At 45.6% G+C, this 20,978-nt stretch overlaps 1 protein-coding gene across 2 annotated transcripts in view; it reads right to left on the bottom strand.

Moving 5' to 3' along the window:
• gng7 (guanine nucleotide binding protein (G protein), gamma 7) overlaps positions 1 to 19,202 on the bottom strand; it is a 20,445-nt gene extending 1,243 nt beyond the window's left edge. Inside the window, exons 1-4 of one of the 2 annotated variants that reach the window (XM_017682644.2) lie at positions 18,963 to 19,202; positions 14,096 to 14,190; positions 4,714 to 4,835; positions 1 to 2,244 (exon numbers count right to left, since the gene is read on the bottom strand). The exon at positions 1 to 2,244 is cut by the window's left edge and continues 1,243 nt beyond it. In XM_017682644.2, the coding sequence (XP_017538133.1) occupies positions 2,119 to 2,244; positions 4,714 to 4,794 (207 nt within the window). In that variant the 5' untranslated portion in view covers positions 4,795 to 4,835; positions 14,096 to 14,190; positions 18,963 to 19,202 and the 3' untranslated portion in view covers positions 1 to 2,118. Of the gene's footprint in view, positions 2,245 to 4,713; positions 4,836 to 14,095; positions 14,191 to 16,597; positions 16,671 to 18,962 lie in introns of those variants that run through there. The other variant, XM_017682646.2, reaches the window with a different exon arrangement.
• Positions 19,203 to 20,978: the final 1,776 nt, after the last annotated feature.

The raw sequence follows: 20,978 nt of genomic DNA, 5'->3' as shown, positions 1-20,978 counted from the left end.
GAATATGCTGGACATTTCAGTGAATTAGCTGGACATTTTAGTGAATTAGCTGGACATTTCAGTGAATTAGCTGGACATTTCAGTGACTATGCTGGACATTTTAGTGAATTAGCTGGACATTTCAGTGACTATGCTGGACATTTCAGTGAATATGCTGGACATTTCAGTGAATATGCTGGACATTTCAGTGAATATGCTGGACATTTCAGTGAATTAGCTGGACATTTTAGTGAATTAGCTGGACATTTCAGTGACTATGCTGGACATTTCAGTAAAAATGCTGGACATTTCAATCTCACAGCTACGGGTCAGTGTTTCGTTATGAGGCGCTCTGCCTGTCGGCTAGCCGGTGTGTGTCTGACCGCTAGCGCGCAGCGAGCTGCTGAAGGCACTGCTCTGTTCGACCGCAGCCTGCAGCACCGGGACAATCGACTTTTCCACAAGAACAGAAGAAGCTGAGCAGAATTAGAACCTTCTCTGCACGTCTAGCTCAGAGCGGTCATTCGAGTTCAGCTGGATTCTGAATGGCTCTCTGAGAGTCCTCCTCTGAGCCGGTCAGCGCAGTTAGGATATGAATGACCGAGTCCTGCAGGCTGTTCTTTCAGAGAGCCCTAATTTTCCCCTGTTGTGTTGCTGCCTCTGACCGCGGCTGGACAATGGCACGGTTCTCCCCTCGCTGCAGCGGCCGCTGCTGAATTGGACCATTGTTAAACAGCGTCTGCCGCGGCCTGTTGAGGGTTTATTAGGAAACCACAGCATGGCTCAGATTATGTACTGCGTGTGTTCAGGGATGTGGGTCAAGCAGAGGCTTGGACCTGTGGTCAGTTCATCGCTGTACGCCCTGTCCCCCTGACCAAACCACTAAACACTCTCCTAAACCCTGTAATCAACTGACCTCCTCATCCAGCAACAGCAAAACAGCTGCCTTACAGCCCGCCCCCATCTCCAGAGCTCCACCCCCCGCCCTACCAGGACAGAGTCAGTCAGGATGGAAAAAAGAGAGAACATCCACAAATAAACGTTAATGCGCTTCAGGTTTTATCAAACACTGTACAGCATGTTACTGAATGACCAGGTTCCATAGAGTCCATAGAAAGAAGAACGAACAAATCCAAAAAACAGCTATTTTCTCAAAGTTAACACCAGGACACACGTCCGAAAGAAAGTTTCTACATGTTGGTTTTCCTTCCTGTGTGGATTTTACAATCAAGTTTGGCTTTAGAGATCGAGATCGGCCTTCGGACCACCACGGACAAAGAATTGGGTTCGTTATTTTTCCCTTTAAGGTTCAAAAATGCTGACGACAAACGTGTGAAGCAATCATCTGTACAAATCTCCAAAATTTTCAAACCGTTTCAAGTAAGCAGGGGCCGTGTGTTCGGAATCACTGTTTCCCAAAAAAGGCAGATACGTCGCGTATTAGGTGTAATGTATGGATGTATGTGTATGTATGTGTATGTATGTCCGTAGGCGTCGGGACCTTAGAAGGGCTTTGAAGTGTAGTAGAAAACGAAGAGTAGAAAACGAAAGCGTCAAAGCGCCTGTCGATGAAAAGCTGGAACTCGTGAACGGACTGAGAAACTGCGGAGAACCGATTGGCAACTCTGTGTTAACGCGTTAAATTCCCTTCGGAAATCAGACGTGCTTCGGAGGCGGAGGCGGATGTGGGGTTGGGTTGTGTTTGGCCACATAAATCTACCTTCAACTCGCGAATGGGAGGTTCAACCTGGACAGCCATGGCTGCAGTGTGACTGGCCAGCCAGCTGGTCAGCCAGATGATCGCGACTGATCCTCTCTCTACCTCCGTTCATCCCGAAATCATCCTTCTTTCTAAAACTCGTGCTGTAGATTTTGAGATGGTTTTGTAAAAGAAAAATCAATAATAATCTGCCGCTCCAGCTGCTGGGTGTATCTACATGAGTGAACACGGAGCCGCACATGCGCCGATTCACATATTCATCCATATAGATGCACTCAGTCTGGGGCTACATGGTGCTGGGGGGGTTCAGGTCTATTACCCCTCCGGCGTGACCGGCAAAGTGTGGCGTGTGTGTTAGAGCGGGTTCCTGGTGCAGGGTGGTGCAGGGTGGTGCGGGCGGCGCGGTGGTGTGGAGGCGGCTATAGCAGGATGCACGGCTTCTTGTCTTTGAAGGGGTTCTCAGAGGTGGGCACCCCCACCAGAAGGGCATCGGAGCGGGCGTGCTGCTCACAGTAACTCATCAAATCAGCAGCAGCTTTAGACACCTGAGAGAGAGAGAGAGAGAGAGAGAGACAGAGAGAGAGAGAGAGAGAGAGAGAGAGACAGAGAGAGAGAGCGAGAGAGAGAGCGAGAGAGAGAGAGAGAGAGAGAGAGAGAGAGAGAGAGAGAGACACAGAGAGACAGAGAGAGAGAGACAGAGAGAGAGAGAGAGAGAGAGACAGAGAGAGAGAGCGAGAGAGCGAGAGAGAGAGAGAGAGAGTGATAACTGATATTGTGAGCGGAATCTATACGGCAATATGTATATAATATATTCTATATGCCTGTGTAACTCGAAGAGGAGCCAGATTCTACCAGCTAGATGATTTCTGGCACAACACCAGCAAAGACAACATCAGAAGAGAAACAGCCATGAGGACCAACGCGGCAGAGACACATTACAGGATTTTACTACAGGAGGCTGCGAACCTTTAAGGCGTCGGACCGACAGACCGGTCAAACTCTTAAGGCTTATTTGGCATCAGACCGACAGACCGGTCAAACTCTTAAGGCTTATTTGGCGTCAGACCGACAGACCGGTCAAAATCTTAAGGCTTATTTGGCGTCAGACCGACAGACCGGTCAAACTCTTAAGGCTTATTTGGCGTCGGTCCGACAGACCGGTCAAACTCTTAAGGCTTATTTGGCGTCGGTCCGACAGACCGGTCAAACTCTTAAGGCTTATTTGGCGTCGGACCGACAGACCGGTCAAACTCTTAAGGCTTATTTGGCGTCGGACCGACAGACCGGTCAAACTCTTAAGGCTTATTTGGCGTCGGACCGACAGACCGGTCAAACTCTTAAGGCTTATTTGGCGTCAGACCGACAGACAGGTCAAACTCTTAAGGCTTATTTGGCGTCAGACCGACAGACCGGTCAAACTCTTAAGGCTTATTTGGCGTCAGACCGACAGACCGGTCAAACTCTTAAGGCTTATTTGGCGTCGGTCCGACAGACCGGTCAAACTCTTAAGGCTTATTTGGCGTCGGTCCGACAGACCGGTCAAACTCTTAAGGCTTATTTGGCGTCGGTCCGACAGACCGGTCAAACTCTTAAGGCTTATTTGGCGTCGGTCCGACAGACCGGTCAAACTCTTAAGGCTTATTTGGCGTCGGACCGACAGACCGGTCAAACTCTTCAAGCTTATTTGGCGTCAGACCGACAGACCGGTCAAACTTTTAAGGCTTATTTGGCGTCAGACCGACAGACCGGTCAAACTTTTAAGGCTTATTTGGCGTCGGTCCGACAGACCGGTCAAACTTTTAAGGCTTATTTGGCGTCAGACCGACAGACCGGTCAAACTTTTAAGGCTTATTTGGCGTCAGACCGACAGACCGGTCAAACTTTTTGGCATGAGATGAATTTAGCTCTTTGCATGCTGCCTGAAACGGGACTGAGGTTAGAGGAGTGGTGAAAAACTACAAAGCTCCGTGAGTCAGGGATGACATGGATAAGGATACAGTCTACAGGACAGTCTTTATGAATAACAGTGGCAGGGAAGAACGTTCTGCCGTCGGAGTCTCGCTGATTTGCTGTTAGCCATGAGTCTGTCCTGCATCCTTTTATTTGTTTTAGCTGTCGCCAGCGAATTAAAGCCAGTCTGAGAGTCACTGTCCAGTCTGTCGCTTGGTCACTCTCTCTCTTCCTCACCTCCTCTGACTTCGTCTTCTTCAGTCTCTCCGCAATGTTCTCACTGTTCTGAATCAGTGCAGCATCACAATTATTTTAAAGCTCTTATTTTAAGGTTGTTACATGATGTTGCTTTAAGGTGGAACGTAAGAAGCTTCAGCCTCATCGCGGTTAAGTTTGGAGCACTGTGGAGTTTGTTCCAAACACTTAGCCAGTTAATATCTAGAACCTGTTTGGCATTTCAGTGTAATTTAGTTAAACTCTCTCGGTTCTAAACCCAAATATTACTCAATATAATTATGCAGTACTCTGGACTTTACACCACACTCTTACCTGGTTAATACCTAGAACTGAAAGAACTGTGAAGGGCAGTGTTACGTAAGTATTACGAATTCCAGAGCACTGAAAAGGGCTACGTGGAATGAGTTGTTGAGGGGAAAGCTCTAGAGGTGCTGGTACTGCACCAGAGGGGGCGCCAAAGAGCAATGAATCGTGTGGAACCCAAGCCAACCCACAGCCTCAAAGAATCTCCTCTGAAATATTTCCTTAAAAAAATCTATAACTTGTACTTTGTGGTCTTTTTGACTGGAAAGTAAACAAATGAGGTGGGGTCTCTGACTTTTGCACAGCACTGCCCTCCTCTGGCAGAGGACGCAGACTGTCTGAAAGGCTATGCTGGGTAAGGAATTAATTGCTGGATAGTTCCACATCATGTTCCACATCCTTAAAGGCTGAGGAACCTCCCTCATAGCTCATTCTGTTGGTGCCTTTCAGGTGAGATTACTATTCATTTCTCCAGACTGAACCCTCCGGTGGTCTGTAGGTCCGAGTCTGTGACCAGCGCGTACCTTGATGCGCTCGATGCCAGCCTCTATCCGCAGCTGCTCCACCAGCTTCCTGGCCTGGGCGATGTTGTTGTTAGTCGACATTTTGGGCCATCGGTTATGGTTCCCAGAGAAAGGAGAGAATCCTGAGCAGAAAGAAAAATTAAGCTCAGTTCGAAAGCGGATCAATAAGTGACCAAGACAGGGGACATCACCAATAACCTGACTACAATACCCAGCATGCATTACACAAGTACATGATACAGCTGTCGGGAAGTAGCATTCTTCTTCATATCTGAGGGCGAGGAAACCCACACCAGCAGGAGCGCACGTAAGGTTACAGTCATAAACCCCAAAACAGGAAGTAGGAACGCATCACGTTCGCCAATCACAGAGCGGGAGATAACAGCTGATATCACTTTATCACCTTGGGTTTAAAAACAGCACTAAGCTGCTTTGGTGTTCAGAACTGGCCTCCATCTCTGCCTGAACCTGCCAGAGTTTGAGAAAAGCCCAAAGCGGCCGCTGTGGGAAGTTTTACGGCTCGCTTTGATGAAAATACCGCGTTAATTAAAACAGTGCAGCTACTGCAGGTTTTAAATGATAAAAATACAAACTCCCCTCTAACACAAACACACAGAGTCTTTATTACAATCAAATGATTAAAACGTTCAGATCTCTGTATTATTATCATCATCAGCATCATCAGCATCATCAGCATTATCATTATTATCATCATTATTACTGTTGTTATTATGACCCTAACCCTATTACAAGTCCTCTGGCCTTGGGTAAGCAATTCTCCACTCAGTAAATATTTACACAAAACAAAGCCTCACAATTCCCGTGCAAAACTGGAGAAAAAGCACAGCTCACATAAAAAAAACTGTGAATAAATACAAATGTGAAAAAAATGTGACCACGTGAAAAACGTGAAAATTACTTGTGAGAACAGAGCATGTTGTGTGAAAAAGCTTGTGCTCCTGTGAAAAAGCAGATATTCCCGCAGGGCCGATCCGTCCTGGCACATATGACGGAGCTGCTGTACAGAACAGCCACATTTACCACAGACTGAACTGAGAACAGCGGTGCTGAGAACACGGATGACCACCTGTCTGGTGGGGGTTAAAGTGATAGTTTGGTGAAATATCAAGTTCAACCCTCTATTTCTATTTTCTTTCTATTACTTTATCTCATTTTTACTAAAACGCAGTGACATAAAATCTGTGTTTTACTATTTAATTGTGAAAAAATGTTTTTTTACTTTGAAAGGACATGTATTTTATCACATGACCAGGAAATCTTATTATGACGTTATTATTACCACACATTCCAAATACCAGTTGAAACAATGTGCATGGTAACAATCTACATGGTAACAGCGTGCATGGTAACAATCTACATGGTAACAATGTGCATGGTAACAATCTACATGGTAACAGCATGCATGGCAACAATCTACATGGTAACAATGTGCATGGCAACAATCTACATGGTAACAATGTGCATGGTAACAATCTACATGGCAACAATCTACATGGCAACAGCATGCATGGTAACAATCTACATGGCAACAATCTACATGGTAACAGCGTGCATGGCAACAATCTACATGGTAACAATCTACATGGTAACAGCGTGCATGGCAACAATCTACATGGTAACAGCGTGCATGGCAACAATCTACATGGTAACAGCGTGCATGGCAACAATCTACATGGTAACAGTGTGCATGGCAACAATCTACATGGTAACAGCGTGCATGGCAACAATCTACATGGTAACAGCGTGCATGGCAACAATCTACATGGTAACAGTGTGCATGGCAATAACCTGTGAAATTTTTAGAATTTTTTTTTTTTCCATTTATTTAAATTTCAAAAAAAAAAAAACACACATTAAAACATTAGGCCTTCTGCTTGATGACCGCTGGGATGGGCTCCAGCACCCCCCCGCGACCCTGACGGAGAAGCGGCTTAGAAAATGGATGGATGGATGGATTAAAACGTTAGATCATGTTTGAGTAATAATTGTTGCAGTAGAGGGTTAAAGTTTTCTCTCCTTACTCCCCACAAATCAGCATCACGCCAACTCCATATGACTCACTGACGTCTGTAAAATGGGATCATAGCTATGCTAACACATCCAGTTTACAGACAACTGAGTGATCAGTGTCAGAACCCTCAGAATCCAGACTATCAGAGACACTGAACACCAGTTCGAGGCAAGTGTGTGATGATTAAGTTAGCACCACGCTAATTGGTGGTACATACTTCCATTGCTTGTTAGCTGCATTAGCTTTGTGGCCCCAGTGCTAAAACTAAAGAAGCTCGTCTGATCGACCACATTTAGGCTACGCTGAGGCCTGATTTATTTATTTATTTTGTTTGTTTGTTTGTTTTTGAACTATCGCTTTAACTGGAACTGTGTCCTGGCACTTCAGAAAGTCCCAAAAGGGAAAGTGCCGATGGAGAGGAATGTGCTGCGGGATATTATTCCTCTGAATGCTCAGCTGACTGGATTCCAGAACCCGTCACGCTGTTTTATTTAGAGCTTTTTACTCAGGCCTCACTGCAGGAACACAGCGGCCGCTCGGTTCTCACACCAGAATAAAAGCTCGGCCTGTTTCTCAGCAGGCTGGGGAACGCTGTTTCAGCGCTGAGGCTCCGGCCGCTCTGCAGGGAAATCCCACCCTAACCCAGCGGAAAACTCCCAGTATGCTTTACCGATCAGGCCAGTGATCCACGAGCTTAGCCTACTTACACAGGCCGCCGGGGGGCACTGGGTCCTTAGCCTCCCCAAAGCTAAAGCTGGAGGGGCAACGCCCAACTCATCGGCACAACAAGAGAAAAACACCCCTTACAGACAAAACTATTACACTTCATCACTTGTGAAGGAACGTGATGTAATCTGTGGTGAGAGTAGAGAGCAGGTGGAGGAGAATCTGGAGAGGTGGAGGTTTGCACTGGAGAGGAGAGGAATGAAGGTCAGTAGAGATACGACGGAATACATGTGAGTGAATGAGAGGGAGGCAGGTGGACAGGTGAAGATGCAAGGAGTAGAGGTCGTAAAGGTGGATGACTTCAAATATCTTGGGTCAACCATCCAGAGCAATGGACAGAGCAGAAAAGAGGTGAAGAAGTGGGTGCAGGCAGGATGGAGTGGGTGGAGACGGGTGTCAGGGCTGATGTGTGACAGAAGGATAGCAGCAAGAGTGAAAGGGAAGGTCTACAAGACAGCAGTGTGTCCTGCTATGATGTTTGGTTTGGAGACTGTGGCTCTGTCTAAAAGACAGGAGGCTGAGCTGGAGGTGGCGGAGATGAAGATGCTGAGATTTTCGTTGGGAGTGACCAGGCTGGACAAGATTAGAAACGAGCAGATCAGAGGGACGGTGAAGGTGGAGCGGTTTGGAGATAAAGCCAGAGAGGCCAGGTTGAGATGGTTTGGACATGTGTTGAGGAGGAATAGTGGATATATTGGGCAAAGAATGTTGGAGATGGAGCTGCCGGGTAGAAGGAGAAGAGGTAGACCTCAGAGAAGGTTTATGGATGTAGTGAAGGTGGACATGGAGATGGTTGGTGTGAAAGTAGAGGAGGCAGTGGATAGGGCAAGATGGAGGCAGATGATCCGCTGTGGCGTCCCCTAAAGGGAGCAGCCGAAAGAAGAAGAAGACTTGTGAACGAACGTACACGTGAAAAACGCGTTATTACGAGTGAAAACTCTCACCACTTGTGAAAAAACAGTGTCACCGGTGAAAAACACTGACATGAAGAAAAACTCCAGAAAACAATCATTTGTGGAAAATTGTGTTATCACATGAAAACATGTGAAAAAACATGCTGCTATAAACACAGTGTCTGTATTTTGTCCAGATTTATAAGCTATGGCTGCAAAATATGGACATAAATACTGATGTTTGAAAAATTGTTGGATGTTTCAACGACGATGCAGAAGCAATAAATCATGATTAAAAACGACTGGACATCCAGACTCCATTAAACAGAAATCTAATCTGAACTCAATCACAGAAACGCCCACAGAGCAGCTTCAAATCAGAGAGAATCAGAAAGAAAGCAGCAGTTACGCAATCAGGGTGTAAAAGCAGTTATAAAAGATTCTAGATGTTTCTTCTGAAGGATGGTGTGGGGGGTGTGGGGGGTCTAACTGTAGGCTACCGGTGTGTAAGAGAGGAGGATGAGGAGGCAGGAGCGGAGGAGGATGGAGAGGAGGAGATGCAGGCAAAAATAGCAATAATAATAAAGATTATAATAATACAGAACATAGCAGCGTAGGAGAGAGAGTGAAACAGCAGGAGGAGAGAGGGATGGATGGAGGGATGGAGGGATGGAGAAGTGTAACAGCGCTTCTTCCAACAACAGAAAGACAGAAAAACGCTGCTAAAGAGACAAACATCTGAACCGAGAGCATCTACAGGCTTCAGTTTAATCAGCTTTCTCCACAAACTGTAGGCCTTAAAATGAAAATGGGCAAAAAAGTGAATGTCCAGCAGCTCATTTACACCAAACTGACCTTTATCAATAACCACACTTTACATAACATCATGTCCTGCAGAAAAACTGAATACAGCTGTTAAAGGTTCAATGAATCAATAAAGAAGCTGCTTTTCAATTACAGATATTAGGAACGCAGCCTCCGAGCGGCTGGCAAGTCAGGAACGCAGCCTCCAAGCGGCTGGAAAGTCAGGAACGCAGCCTCCAAGCGGCTGGAAAGTCAGGAACGCAGCCTCCAAGCGGCTGACAAGTCAGGAACGCAGCCTCCAAGCGGCTGAAAAGTCAGGAACGCAGCCTCCGAGCGGCTGAAAAGTCAGGAACGCAGCCTCCGAGCGGCTGGCAAGTCAGGAACGCAGCCTCCGAGCGGCTGGCAAGTCAGGAACGCAGCCTCCAAGCGGCTGGAAAGTCAGGAACGCAGCCTCCAAGCGGCTGACAAGTCAGGAACGCAGCCTCCAAGCGGCTGAAAAGTCAGGAACACAGCCTCCGAGCGGCTGACAAGTCAGGAACGCAGCCTCCGAGCGGCTGACAAGTCAGGAACGCAGCCTCCGAGCGGCTGACAAGTCAGGAACGCAGCCTCCGAGCGGCTGACAAGTCAGGAACGCAGCCTCCGAGCGGCTGACAAGTCAGGAACGCAGCCTCCGAGCGGCTGGCAAGTCAGGAACGCAGCCTCCGAGCGGCTGAAAAGTCAGGAACGCAGCCTCCAAGCGGCTGGAAAGTCAGGAACGCAGCCTCCAAGCGGCTGACAAGTCAGGAACGCAGCCTCCGAGCGGCTGAAAAGTCAGGAACACAGCCTCCGAGCGGCTGAAAAGTCAGGAACACAGCCTCCGAGCGGCTGACAAGTCAGTAACGCAGCCTCCAAGCGGCTGAAAAGTCAGGAACGCAGCCTCCAAGCGGCTGACAAGTCAGGAACGCAGCCTCCGAGCGGCTGACAAGTCAGGAACGCAGCCTCCAAGCGGCTGACAAGTCAGGAACGCAGCCTCCAAGCGGCTGAAAAGTCAGGAACGCAGCCTCCGAGCGGCTGAAAAGTCAGGAACGCAGCCTCCGAGCGGCTGGCAAGTCAGGAACGCAGCCTCCGAGCGGCTGACAAGTCAGGAACGCAGCCTCCAAGCGGCTGACAAGTCAGGAATGCAGCCTCCGAGCGGCTGACAAGTCAGGAACGCAGCCTCCGAGCGGCTGAAAAGTCAGGAACACAAACTTACAAACTTACCCAAAACATATAAGCTTACCCAACACAGCGCATATACCCTTAATTTATCTAGCACAAATAGAGTTATCCAGTACATAAACCCAGAGTATACACACAGACCCAACACAACGCATATACCCTTAATTTATCTAGCACAAATAGAGTTATCCAGTACATAAACCCAGAGTATACACACAGACCCAACACAACGCATATACCCTTAATTTATCTAGCACAAATAGAGTTATCCAGTACATAAACCCAGAGTATACACACAGACCCAACACAACGCATATACCCTTAATTTATCTAGCACAAATAGAGTTATCCAGTACATAAACCCAGAGTATACACACAGACCCAACACAGCGCATATACCCTTAATTTATCTAGCACAAATAGAGTTATCCAGTACATAAACCCAGAGTATACACACAGACCCAACACAACGCATATACCCTTAATTTATCTAGCACAAATAGAGTTATCCAGTACATAAACCCAGAGTATACACACAGACCCAACACAGCGCATATACCCTTAATTTATCTAGCACAAATAGAGTTATCCAGTACATAAACCCAGAGTATACACACAGACCCAACACAACGCATATACCCTTAATTTATCTAGCACAAATAGAGTTATCCAGTACATAAACCCAGAGTATACACACAGACCCAACACAACGCATATACCCTTAATTTATCTAGCACAAATAGAGTTATCCAGTACATAAACCCAGAGTATACACACAGACCCAACACAACACATATACCCTTAATTTATCTAGCACAAATAGAGTTATCCAGTACATAAACCCAGAGTATACACACAGACCCAACACAACGCATATACCCTTAATTTATCTAGCACAAATAGAGTTATCCAGTACATAAACCCAGAGTATACACACAGACCCAACACAGCGCATATACCCTTAATTTATCTAGCACAAATAGAGTTATCCAGTACATAAACCCAGAGTATACACACAGACCCAACACAACGCATATACCCTTAATTTATCTAGCACAAATAGAGTTATCCAGTACATAAACCCAGAGTATACACACAGACCCAACACAGCACATATACCCTTAATTTATCTAGCACAAATAGAGTTATCCAGTACATAAACCCAGAGTATACACACAGACCCAACACAACGCATATACCCTTAATTTATCTAGCACAAATAGAGTTATCCAGTACATAAACCCAGAGTATACACACAGACCCAACACAGCGCATATACCCTTAATTTATCTAGCACAAATAGAGTTATCCAGTACATAAACCCAGAGTACACACACAGACCCAACACAGCGCATATACCCTTAATTTATCTAGCACAAATAGAGTTATCCAGTACATAAACCCAGAGTACACACACAGACCCAACACAGCGCATATACCCTTAATTTATCTAGCACAAATAGAGTTATCCAGTACATAAACCCAGAGTATACACACAGACCCAACACAACGCATATACCCTTAATTTATCTAGCACAAATAGAGTTATCCAGTACATAAACCCAGAGTACACACACAGACCCAACACAGCGCATATACCCTTAATTTATCTAGCACAAATAGAGTTATCCAGTACATAAACCCAGAGTATACACACAGACCCAACACAGCGCATATACCCTTAATTTATCTAGCACAAATAGAGTTATCCAGTACATAAACCCAGAGTATACACACAGACCCAACACAGCGCATATACCCTTAATTTATCTAGCACAAATAGAGTTATCCAGTACATAAACCCAGAGTATACACACAGACCCAACACAGCACATATACCCTTAATTTATCTAGCACAAATAGAGTTATCCAGTACATAAACCCAGAGTATACACACAGACCCAACACAACGCATATACCCTTAATTTATCTAGCACAAATAGAGTTATCCAGTACATAAACCCAGAGTATACACACAGACCCAACACAGCGCATATGCTTTGGTGCCCTTGACTGAAGCTCCTGTCTCTCTTTCCTCCTTCTGTCACCTGCCTTGATCTCAGATATATGACTGTGTCTCAGCCTCAGCACCGCCAGCAAATCCGCCACCTGACTCTGTTTACTCTGAGCGGCTTATTGACAGTGTCAGGGAAAGTTCGCTGTAGCACGCCAGCTGGCCAATATCTGCCCAACAAGAGCCCCTCCTGCCCAGTCTGAGGCTTTGTCCGGCCTGGGCTCTGACCTGTGGGGCTGCAGCTACACACTCCTGCGCTTTCCTCAGGTCTGACCGAACACAGCAGACAAAATTAAGCACTTTATTAAGCACAAGGGCCTGATTACGGCCTTCCACGCTGGTTTGACTGAACAGAATCTGCATTCTCTGATTTTTTCACTTGCACTCTTAAAAATGGTTCTTCAAGTGTTCTTTAGCGAAGGGAATGGTTCTACTTAAAACCTATATAAGACCTTTAAAAACCAGTCCATGCTTTAGGCACAGTGAAATGATTATTCAGATTCATGGAGAACTTGCCACATAAGGTTCTATACAGAACCATTTTCAATGTCCTATAGGTTCTATATAGCACCCAAAAGCGTTGTTCTGATGTCAAAGCTTGTAACGATAGCTGAGCCCTTTTTGCTGCTATATAGAACCACAGACAACACATTCTCCATTAATCTGAAGAACCATTTCACCATGCAGAGAACCATTTGAGCATTACTTGGTCCTATGTGGAACTCATGGTTCTAAAACCATTCCCTTTACTAAAGAACCCTTTAAGAACCATAGTTTTTAGGAGTGAGTAGCTGGTTAAACACCTTCTTCCTCTCTTCTTCTTCCTCGACGTGAATATGGACAGTGAATAAGCTCAAACACAACGAAACCCACCAGATCAAACCCCCCAACTTCAGCACAGCCCCTGCACAGACACACCCCCTGCAGTCCAGTTCAGGATTTATTATCAATTCACTCATCAGCCAGAAACACAGCACTGTAGCGCCCCCCTGTGGTGCTCTGCTGCATCTGCAGTCAGTCAGTGAAAATCAGCCCCCCCTCAATGAAACACAGCACTGTAGCGCCCCCTGTGGTGCTCTGCTGCATCTGCAATCAGTCAGTGAAAATCAGCCCCCCAACATGTTCAATTCAGCAAATAAACAGCAACTCTGCATTAAAATGTCTCCGAAACGGATGTGTTAACTTTTTATTTAGTTTCCCGCAAAGTGAAATGATCTGAAATCTCATCAATGAGTGGGGGGCTGAGTGGGTGGGGTGAATAGGGGGTGAGTGGGGCTGTGAGTGGGGCAGAGAGTGGGGGACTGAGTGGGTGGGGTGAGTGGGGTGGTGAATGGGTGTGGTGAGTGGGGGGTAAGTGGGGGGTGAGTGGAGGGTAAGTGGGGGATGAGTTGGGGGTGAGTGGAGGGCTGAGTGGGTGGGCTGAGTGGATGAGTGTAGGGCCGAATGGGGGGTGAATGGGGGGTGGTCACCACACCTTCACAACCAAACACCTCCTTCTGAAAACTGCATTACTCACACAGCAGCAGGCCCTGAACACTCCGACCTGAGCACATCCATCATATTCACACAAAACACGGGAGGCTGGACAGTTGCTATGGTTACTGTGGAGGAGCGGTTCATGCAATGGAGAATTCTTGTGCTCTAGCACCCCTGTGTGGCGGGAAGGTGTTAAAGAACAGTGGCTATTCATCCAGTTGCAGAACGTCGTGTACTTACCGATAAAAAGTCTGTGGGGATGAAGTGAACAGGATCAGCTCTCAGTAGATCTTCAGCACCAGCAGCTCCTCAGACAGACCTTCAGTATCTTCACTCTGCAGAGCAGAAATACATCAGCGCAGGACGACCTGAGCCTGATAGACACACACTGAACATCACAAACACCACCAACCAGATCACTGAATTATTCCCACTCAAACACTGACACTCCTACTGAAACAGACCATCAGAAGCATTAGGACTAAGACTAATGGGAATTGGCTTAATGGAGACCAGTAGTTAGATATAGGGCACCTTTAGATCCCATTAGGAATCCATTTTTATGAAAAAATATATTCCAAATGTGTTTATCAAATATATTTTTCCAGTGTATGAAAACGGACAAAATGTCTGTTAAATATATTTTTAAATGTGTTTATCAGTTTGAGTGATTATCTGTGTGGAGTTGAGTGTAATGAAGGTTCCAGATCTGCACTGTGCTTTACATTAACCACATACGTCTGCAATCAGACTCTCACACACAATGTACTTCACAAGAACAAGATATCAGATCAGCCCTGCACTTCACACAGTATCAGTACCTACAGCCCTCGCTCCTGTCCAGCTAAAGGACCATTAGATCAGACTTAACATGAAGAGACTGGAACACAAACTCATTTCAAAGCATATGAAGCATGAAGACCATTAATGAGGTGTCCACTAGGGGGCACCACCAACCATCCAGATTAAATTAAGCCAGAATTAGTGTTACTGCAGTGCTAATCTAGTTTCAGCAGCACCGATGTCTCTCCACGACTGAGCTTCTGATCACTGCTTTACTCTGTGTTCACGTTTTAGTGCTGTGAATCTCACAGTGTTGCCAGATCTGAGATTTCTGCTTCTAAATCCCCCCCATAACTCAGAGTGAGGTGTAATCAGAGGTTCAGATGGTTTGGTGTGAAACGGTTCAGACATCTCCACCATGAATGGAGTTGAAGTTCTCTAAACTCTCATAAAACAGCGTCTCAGTCATCAGGCAGTGAATTCAGAACCAGTTCATGTAGGAACTTTCTGTAGGAGCTTTTAGAGGGACGTCTGGTTCCCATCACCACCACTGTGAGGAGCTTTTAGAGGGACGTCTGGTTCCCATCACCACCACTGTGTGCAGCTCTGACTCGGTCAGTTTATCTAGAACACAGCGTTTAACACCAAATCTATTAACCACTTAATTAGGCAGGAAATTTTGAGAGATTGGTGGAATTGCCCTGTAAGCCCTCACTTTTTAACATTTAAACAGGCGTCAGTATCAGACGCGGTGCTGTCGGGGGGCTAATGCCGAGCTGGGGGGTGTGTCCTTATTAAATGTCAGAGAATTGGTTTGCTCTGAGGCTGGAGGCCCGACTGCTGCTGTTTTACTCACAGAGCTCATAAATAATTAAACATCGCCGTTAAAATAACGTGATGCATTATGAACAGAGACACAGCGCTTAGCCAAACACAGGACTCACGTGTCCCTGAGCGATGCCCCCCGCCCCCCCGCCCCCTCACCCCACCTCACCCCACCAGCGCTACAACCACAGTCAAAGCAAACAGCCCTTCAGTGCAGAACAGACGGAAACACAAGCCACAAAATCAAACTTTATAAATAATTAATCCAGGTTGATCCGATCAGGACGAGTACGACTCAAACCAAACAGGCCGACTGACCTGGACCGGAATCTCTTAACGTGTCCCAGAGGGCAGCACCGCGCCTTCGATTGATTAACGTCCACTCAAAACACACACGCTACTGATCTTTCAGGAGACGTTTGTGAGGAGATCAGATAGGAGATAATCCATAGACAGGTAATCTATGGTAATAAGATAATCTGATATTAGACGTAGCTGTTGAGGCGTCCGTGATCTTCTGTTAAATATGATTAAATATATCTACTGTCCAAACACACCAGGCAGGAAGAAAACACTCCTTATTTTCATTAACAAGTTAACTTATTATTAATAGTAATAATATTACTGTCTTATTATTTACTATATCGGATCTGGATCATGTTCTTCTCCCTTCAGGCAGGAGGTTTAGATCGTTAAGGTGTAGACTGAACAGGTGTATTAAGGATCTGAACTCCGTCAGCTGAGCAATGTGGGGTTTCCTGGTTTTATTTCCATGTTACTAACGTTTGATGCTTTAATCGGGTGTGAGGTCGTATGTCTGGTGGTTCTTCTATGATGTCCAGTCTGAAAAATGACCCCTTGAGGGACAATTAAAATAACAATCAGATGTGAAGAGATTTTATTCAAGGCTGTTTTGGAGCAGCATTTCTACTGATCTGATGATCTTCAACACAGCGCACAGAACAGCTGCTGAGCTCAGATCACGCGGAAAAATATTCAAACAAATCACAAACACGGAGATACAGCAACAAAACGATTCCGCTCTTTTTTCCTGATGCTGAAAAATAAATTTCACACACTTTAAAAGTGAAAATGGATCTTTTGCCCAGCGCTGCACAGAACAGTGACACCTACACAGTAACATTCCACAGTCGTGTTACACGCCACCCCAATATCTGATCTCCGGAACACGAGCCGCAGCATCAGCCTGCTCGGAGAAAAGGAAATAAATTAGGGATAATGAATTAACGAAGGTCTGTCTTTAATTACTGCTCTATGAAAGTGTTCAATTAGCAGTGGGCAGATCCAGCAGTGATTAAACTCCTCTCCCTGGACAGCATCACTCCGGAAGAGTCTCACGGTTACTCTCCAACAGAAGAGAATGTGGAAGTGCAATCAGAGTCAACATGGAACAACAAAAGAGACACGTCAGTTTAATATAGCACCACAGCATTCCCAACTCAATCCAACACCACAGCATTCCCAACTAACACCACAACAATCCCTACTCAATCCAACACCACAGCATTCTCAACTCAATACAACATTCCCAACTCAATACAACACCATAGCATTCCCAACTGAATAACACCACAGCATTCCCAACTCAATCCAACACCACAGCATTCCCAACTCAATCCAACACCACAGCATTCCCAACTCAATCCAACACCACAGCATTCCCAACTCAATCCAACACCACAGCATTCCCAACTCAATACAACACCACAGCATTCCCAACTCAATACAATGCCACAACATTCTCTACTCAGTACAGCACCACAACATTCCCTACTCAATACAATGCCACAACATTCCCTACTCAATACAATGCCACAACATTCCCTAGTCAGTACAGCACCACAGCATTCCCAATTCAATCCAACACCACAGCATTCCTAACTCAGTACATCACCACAGCATTCCCAACTCAAGACAACATCACAGCATTCCCTACTCAATACAGCACCACAGAATTCTCACCTCAATACAACACCACACCACTCCCTATTCGAGACAACACCACAGCATTCCCAACTCAATATATAACCACAACATTCCCTACTCAAGACAACACCACAGCATTCCTAACTGAATACAACCCCACAACATTCCCAACTCTATAGAACACTGCTAACATACCCAAGACAACTGCCAGCACTCAACATTAAATTCCTTAAATAATCCCTTAATGCGCATTATTCTGCATCTCTAATTCAACAAAATACTTTCAAAACAAGACTCCAAAGTGCAACATGCACTGTGTTCCCAGCTAAATGGCAAATTCCAAATACAACAATCCCAACATCCCATTGCAACACTCCCAATAACTTCCAGCACAACTCCCAACACAACTACCTTAAAAATTCCAGACCAATACAATACTTTCAATATAACACCCCTATGCAACATCCCCATTATTCCTAACTCAATTTGGAATTCCTAATACAACACTCCCAATAATCCCAACAATTGTAACACTTGCAATATTCCAGACACAAAACTCCTATCATTCCTTAAATTCCCAATATGCCCAACACTTCCAACCTTGGCAGCATTCCCAACACTCATAACACCCCTAGCATTCCTGGCAAAACATTCTCAACAGAACTATTTCAGTATTCCCAATATACCCAAAATCCCCAGGATTTGCTGTATTCCAAACACTCTCCTAGCATTCCCAATATGCCTAGCACTCAACATTCCCAACACTCTCATAACACTCCTAGCAATCCCATCACACATACAGTTCGAACACAACAACCCTAGCACTTCCAGCCTAGACAGCATTCCCATCACAGCATTCCCAGTATGCCCAACATTCTCAGCCTATGCAACATCGACACTGTCATAACACTCCAGGCATTCCCAACACAACCACCACAGCACTTCCCGACTAGGCAGCATTCCTGAGAAAACGTACCACAACATTCCTATCATAGCATTCCCAACACACTGTGTGTGAGCTAGCAGCTGGATTCCTGCAGCGGCGTTAGGGCCTCCAGCACAGCAGCTCCTTCACCCTGCCGGAGAGAATTTTTCCGTTCCACCTTAAATGGTGCAGCGGTTACATTCTGCTGCACCATTTAAGGCGGAACGGGAGAATTCGAAGGAGAAGCTGGAATGCTGGATCGTGATAACATGTGTTATGTTATGTGCGCGCGCGTGTTCCAGCCCCACTGCGGACATTTTCAGCCGCGCGCGCACACACACATACACACCGGGCCGCTGTAGGGGTGTGTGTGTGTGTGTGTGTGTGTGTGTGTGTGTGTGTGTGTGTGTGTTAGGGGTGTTTGTTTGGTTTCTGCATGTCCGCCCGCGGCTCCCGGAGCCTCTGCAGCTCGCGCGTTCATACGCACCCCCAAGTGCCCACCCATACACCCCACCCCCCACCTTCACATACCCCGCCATCCTCCCCAACTACCCCTACTGCCCCCCCAGCGTCTCTGCTAATACAGCCTAATGAAGGAGAGAAAACGTCCGCGAGACTCATACTCACCTCCGCCTGCGCGCGTGCTTGTGTGTGCGGTGTGCGGGGTGTGTGTGTGTGTGTGTGTGTGTGAGCAAGTTTGAGTGAGAGCGCGCGCAGGATCAGAGCGTCTCCCAGGCTGGACTCGGTTTAATCCCCCAGTAAAGCTCGAGCGCCGGTTTATTTGATCTTCCGTTTGATCCGTTTTTTATGAGAGATAATTAGACTAATAGTTAAAAAAGCTCGCGCGCGCCGCGAGCTCTTATTGCGCTTCAGCGAGCCCCGCCCCCTCCTACTGCAGGGCGCAGTACCGAGGATGAACACGCGGGGGAGCGCGCACTCAGAGCTGACACTCATTCGCTCCTGCTGTGTACGCACGCGTGGCAGTGGTGATAGTGATAAATGTAGATGATGAAGATGATGAGGGTGATGATGGTGATGAGGGTGAAGATGTTGATGTTGATAAATGATAGTGATGATCATGGTGGTGAGGCTGATAGTGATGCTCAGGGTGATAATCACAGTAATTAGGGTGATGATGGTGATTCAGAAAATTGTGATGTTGATAGTGCTAATCGTGATGATCATGATGATGAGGGTGATGATAGTAATGGTAATGATGGTGATCAGTAACGCTGAGATTAATAACCGATCACATTGATTTATCAGTCTACTCAGGCTTTAGCAGAGCTCAGAAACACTGAGATTAATAACTGATCACATTGATTTATCAGTCTACTCAGGCTTTAGCAGAGCTCAGTAACGCTGAGATTAATAACTGATCACATTGATTTATCAGTCTACTCAGGCTTTAGCAGAGCTCAGTAACGCTGAGATTAATAACTGATCACATTGATTTATCAGTCTACTCGGGCTTTAGCAGAGCTCAGTAACGCTGAGATTAATAACTGATCACATTGATTTATCAGTCTACTCAGGCTTTAGCAGAGCTCAGTAACGCTGAGATTAATAACTGATCACATTGATTTATCAGTCTACTCGGGCTTTAGCAGAGCTCAGTAACGCTGAGATTAATAACTGATCACATTGATTTATCAGTCTACTCAGGCTTTAGCAGAGCTCAGTAACACTGAGATTAATAACTGATCACATTGATTTATCAGTCTACTCAGACTTTAGCAGAGCTCAGTAACGCTGAGATTAATAACTGATCACATTGATTTATCAGTCTACTCAGACTTTAGCAGAGCTCAGTAATGCTGAGATTAATAACTGATCACATTGATTTATCAGTCTACTCAGACTTTAGCAGAGCTCACTAACACTGAGATTAATAACCGATCACATTGATTTATCAGTCTACTCAGACTTTAGCAGAGCTCAGTAACACTGAGATTAATAACTGATCACATTGATTTATCAGTCTACTCAGGCTTTAGCAGAGCTCAGTAACGCTGAGATTAATAACCGATCACATTGATTTATCAGTCTACTCAGGCTTTAGCAGAGCTCAGTAACGCTGAGATTAATAACTGATCACATTGATTTATCAGTCTACTCAGACTTTAGCAGAGCTCAGTAATGCTGAGATTAATAACTGATCACATTGATTTATCAGTCTACTCAGGCTTTAGCAGAGCTCAGTAACGCTGAGATTAATAACTGATCACATTGATTTATCAGTCTACTCAGACTTTAGCAGAGCTCAGTAACACTGAGATTAATAACTGATCACATTGATTTATCAGTCTACTCAGGCTTTAGCAGAGCTCAGTAACGCTGAGATTAATAACTGATCACATTGATTTATCAGTCTACTCAGGCTTTAGCAGAGCTCAGTAACGCTGAGATTAATAACTGATCATCACATTGATTTATCAGTCTACTCAGGCTTTAGCAGAGCTCAGTAATGCTGAGATTAATAACTGATCACATTGATTTATCAGTCTACTCAGACTTTAGCAGAGCTCAGTAACGCTGAGATTAATAACTGATCATCACATTGATTTATCAGTCTACTCAGGCTTTAGCAGAGCTCAGTAACGCTGAGATTAATAACCGATCACATTGATTTATCAGTCTACT

This window comes from Pygocentrus nattereri, chromosome 2, assembly GCF_015220715.1.
Source record: "Pygocentrus nattereri isolate fPygNat1 chromosome 2, fPygNat1.pri, whole genome shotgun sequence".
Classification (NCBI taxonomy): Eukaryota; Metazoa; Chordata; class Actinopteri; order Characiformes; family Serrasalmidae; genus Pygocentrus; species Pygocentrus nattereri.
Note: the sequence above shows the minus strand (reverse complement) of the source record. Positions and strands in the feature narration are given on the sequence as shown.